Source organism: Crotalus tigris, unplaced genomic scaffold, assembly GCF_016545835.1.
Source record: "Crotalus tigris isolate CLP2741 ecotype Arizona unplaced genomic scaffold, ASM1654583v1 scf7180000024462.759394, whole genome shotgun sequence".
Lineage (NCBI taxonomy): Eukaryota > Metazoa > Chordata > Lepidosauria > Squamata > Viperidae > Crotalus > Crotalus tigris.
Window position 1 is genome coordinate 710,860 of NW_024100633.1, and position 4,214 is coordinate 715,073.

At 40.3% G+C, this 4,214-nt stretch overlaps 1 protein-coding gene across 1 annotated transcript; it reads left to right on the plus strand.

Moving 5' to 3' along the window:
* Positions 1-2,164: 2,164 nt before the first annotated feature.
* On the plus strand, positions 2,165-3,160 carry LOC120303312 (pseudouridine-5'-phosphatase-like). The gene has a single exon (XM_039332740.1). It carries the CDS (start codon positions 2,376-2,378, stop codon positions 3,078-3,080), a length of 705 nt encoding a protein of 234 aa, XP_039188674.1. The 5' UTR covers positions 2,165-2,375; the 3' UTR covers positions 3,081-3,160.
* The last annotated feature ends 1,054 nt before the right edge of the window (positions 3,161-4,214 follow it).

Sequence of the window (4,214 nt, forward strand, 5' to 3'; positions counted from 1 at the left end):
TTGCAAATATGTGAAGAAATACCCAGCTGCTTTTTCATACCGATGTTCGTTGGCTATCTCGGGGAAAAATTCTAAACCGATTGTTCGAACTTAGACGTGAACTTCAGTGCTTTCTTAATGATAGATTTGAGCTGAGAAATTGTTTACATGAAATGGCTTTGTAAACTAGCATACTTAGCAGATATATTCTCTGTTTTAAATTGCCTCAACTTATCGTTACAAGGCAAAGAAATTTCATTGTTTCACGTTCAAGATAAAGTGAACGCTACCATCGCAAAACTAAATTTATGGCAAAAGAGAGTTGGTAATGGAGAAGTAGACTCGTTTCCCTCTCTTCATGAGTTTATAACAAGTTCGGCTACTAAAATTGAGGCTGATACTTTGAAATGCATAATACAGCATTTGGAGAGTTTGCAAGTTGGCTTGAAAAACTATTTCCCTGATTTAAACGAAAATATTGAATGGATAAGATATCCGTTCAACATTAACACAACATCCATGACAGAAGGTTTGTCGCATGCGGAAGGAGAGCAATTGTTGGAGTTAGCTTCGGACGGATTCTTGAGAAATAAACATAAGGAGTGTACTTTAACATCATTCTGGTTACAAATGCAACATGTGTATCCAGTTTTAACAGAAAAAGTCCTGAAATACATCTTGCCTTTTCCAACTTCGTATTTATGCAAAGTTGCTTTTTCTGCATTTGTAGACATTAAGTTGAAAAAAAGGAACAGACTATTGGATGTGGAACCGCATCTCAGATTAAAATTAACAACCAGGGAACCAAATTATGATGATCTGTCATCTCAACATAAACAATTTCATCCTTCTCATTGAATCAAATAAATGTTCTTTATAATATAACTTTCGTTTATTTTGTGTATGTACAAAAAAAAGAAAAAATAAATATATTTTGATTTTTATTAAAGCATATGTTTTTTATGAGGGGTACTCAGCGTTACGAAAATTATAGAAGGGGTACACATATGTCAAAAGTTTGGGAAACACTGACATAAAGGAATGCATTGATGCCATAAACTCTAAGGGCAAAAAATGGCTCATAAATCTCAGATTAAACAATATAATTCAAACCTGCCAGCTGGACTCAGTACAACATGTTATGTCATGAGTTTAAAGGACAAAATGAAACTGGCACCACGCTCCTATCTAGTGGACAATAGAGATGAAATTCTCTATTGTCGCAATTGTATGGATCTGTGTGTGGCTGAGAAGCCTGACTCGCAACCTGACTCTCCATATCCTGTAGACAGGCCAGACTCACCTGTGAAAAACGGTCATAAGTTACTTTTTTCAGTGCTGTTGTCACTAAATGAACTGTTGTTAAGTAAGGGACTACCTGTACATGGGCATATATATGAGGCAGTTTGGTGTAATGGCTAGGATGTTGGCCTAGAAACTAGAAGACTCTTTAAGTTCTCCTTCTGCCTTGACTGAACGACTTTGGGCCAGTCACCCTTACAAGATGGTTGTTGTGCAGAAAATAGGAGGAGTATCATATATGCTTGCTGCCTTGAATTACTCATGAAGTAATAAAGGCAGGATAAAAATCTACTAAATACAGTAGTCCTCAACTTACGACTACAATTGAGCCCAAAATTTCTGTTAAGTGAAACATTTGTTAAGTGAGTTTTGCCCCATTTACGACTTTTCTTGCCACAGTTGTTAAGTGAATCACTGCAATTGATAAGTTAGTAACCCAGTTGTTAAATGAATCTGGCTTCCCCATTGACTTTTGCTTGTGAGAAGGTCGCAAAAGATGATCACACTAAATATCAACCAATTGCCAATTCACAAATCATGTGGTCATAACTTAAGTAACTTTGTAACCTTGAACAGTCACTAAACAGGACTATCTATAAATAAAATGAGTCTATATAGTGGGACCTCATTTTGAATAAAACATAATACCAGACTTTCCAACCCAGTGCCTTTTAAGTATGTTGAAACTTGTCTCCCACCACTCAAGCAAGCATGGCCATTGCAATTTCTGCTGCATTACATTAGGGAAGACTTATTCGGGAAGGAGATATGGCTCCATTCGCTTGTAGCTTGTTTTACAGCTGCTCTCTAAAGTAAACCTGTCTCCTTTATTTTTTCCTAAGAATTAGAACCTCTTTGCAGAAGGAGAGGCACGCGTTACGTACGCCCAATGACAATCTTCGCAAAGGTTTGAGCAGGCGAGCCGAACTTCGAATTCTCGAACGCTCAAGTGACGGCGTGTGAGGCGTCCATTGATATCACAGTAACCACTAGGAGACGGGGAAACGGCATTGCGCACGCGTAGTTCGTTTCCCGCGGTTTTCCTGGGCGGTTGATTTAGCACGGGAAAGGGGCATAGAGGACGGGAGACTGCGATGGCTGCTTCCTCCGATGGAGGTAAGCCGCTAGTGCCCGTCACTCATGTCATCTTTGACCTGGATGGTACCCTCATAAACACCGAGGATATCTTTAACGCCATCATGAAAGAACTCTGTAGTCGCTATGGGAAGATGTACACTTGGAAGGAAAGATCCCAGATTATGGGTATGAAAGAAGTGAACGCCTTGGAAGTTCTCCGAAAGCTCTTCGACCTGCCTTTAACCGTTGAAGAAATCCTACGCGAAACCGCACAAAAGAAACGAGAACAATATCCCACCTCTGCCTTAATGCCGGGGGTGGACAAGCTGGTCCGCCATCTGCACGAGCACAAGATCCCCATTGCAGTCGCCACCAGCTCCATTCGCGAAGCGTTTGAGATGAAAACGGGGCAACTTAAGCCCTTTTTCGGCTTGTTCCATCACATTGTGATGGGAGATGACCCCGAGGTAAAAAACGGCAAGCCACAACCCGATATATTTTTGGTTGCTGCAAAGAAGTTCGAACCGCCGGTACCTCCGGCAAAGTGCCTTGTGTTTGAAGACGCCCCCAATGGAGTCAAAGCTGCCCTTGCTGCCGGCATGCAAGTAGTCATGGTCCCCGACGGCGGTTTGCCAAAAGAACTGACGAAAGAAGCCACCCGTGTCCTACAATCAATGAATGATTTCAAGCCAGAAATGTTTGGCTTGCCGAAGTTTGATTGACATTTGCTGTCTATTGATCTTACGGATTCAGGTTTTCCGACTGGAGAACATTCTTTAATATTAAAAGCATTCCAAAAATTCCTAAGTGGTACTATAACAGCATGCTTATTCCTGGATAATTCACTTATTGAAATCCATCACTGCTAGGTGGAAAAAGATGAGTTGTACTTATTATTCCTTTGTTGCTAAGGAATACCCTGCTAAGGAATAAACTGGTGCCTTGCATGGAAGTGTATGTAACTTACTCAGCAGTTTTCTATGCAAAATAACATCTTTGATCGCTATTCGTTACAACATTCTACATTCCTAGCTGGGGAATGCTGCAATCTTGTCTCCAATCGATATCCTATCCTCCCAAAACAAGATGTAGTCCATCTACTTACTGCTCACGTTAATTTGTTTCCAATATGATTAACCATGGCCTGTTAACTATAACATACTGCATGAGTCACTATTGTTTGGAGTTACACAATACTTCTGAATCCTATGCCATATTCTGTAATATAAGTAACGAATCCGTGCAGTTAGGTCAGGATCAGTAGTTTTGGACTACTGAAACTGGTGGTGGTGGAGGATAAATAGGCACTATTCCAAAATGGGTCCACTGAAAAGTCATCTTTGTTAACAAAATAGCTGGTAAGATAGGCAGCACAAATTATAAATCTGCATTTCTTGACATTATTGAGTAAATCTTTAGAGGGAGGAAAGGAGAGAAAGTCCAAGGTAGTTGGAATAGTGATAGTAAATGGGGGAAAGAGTAAAAAAGGCAGATATGGCGTAGGAAGTGATAAATAGGTTATTTTTTTGTTTAGAATGTTCAGTTTTTCTACCTAGCACAGGGGTGTCAAACTTGCAATGTTATGTGATATGTCACAACTTTTTTTTCATTGCTGGCAATGGGGTGGGCATGATGCCATTGTTTTTACCATGACGCATCCGGCCCATGGGCTGGCAGTTTGACACTCCTGACTTAGCGTATTTATTTGTATTGTCATTCCCCCCCCCCTCTAAAGTACTTATGGTTCAGTCTTTTGTCTCATGCATGATCTGCTCATCAGGTGGGACACAACAGGTTGAGGAAGATGTCAGTAGTTTCATTGGGGACAGCTTTGAAGACTTAAGAATTAGATTGTC

Excerpts from the sequence above, each read along its gene's own strand:
- LOC120303312 (XM_039332740.1), top strand. The coding sequence starts at position 2,376 with ATGGCTGCTTCCTCCGATGGAGGTAAGCCGCTAGTGCCCGTCACTCAT.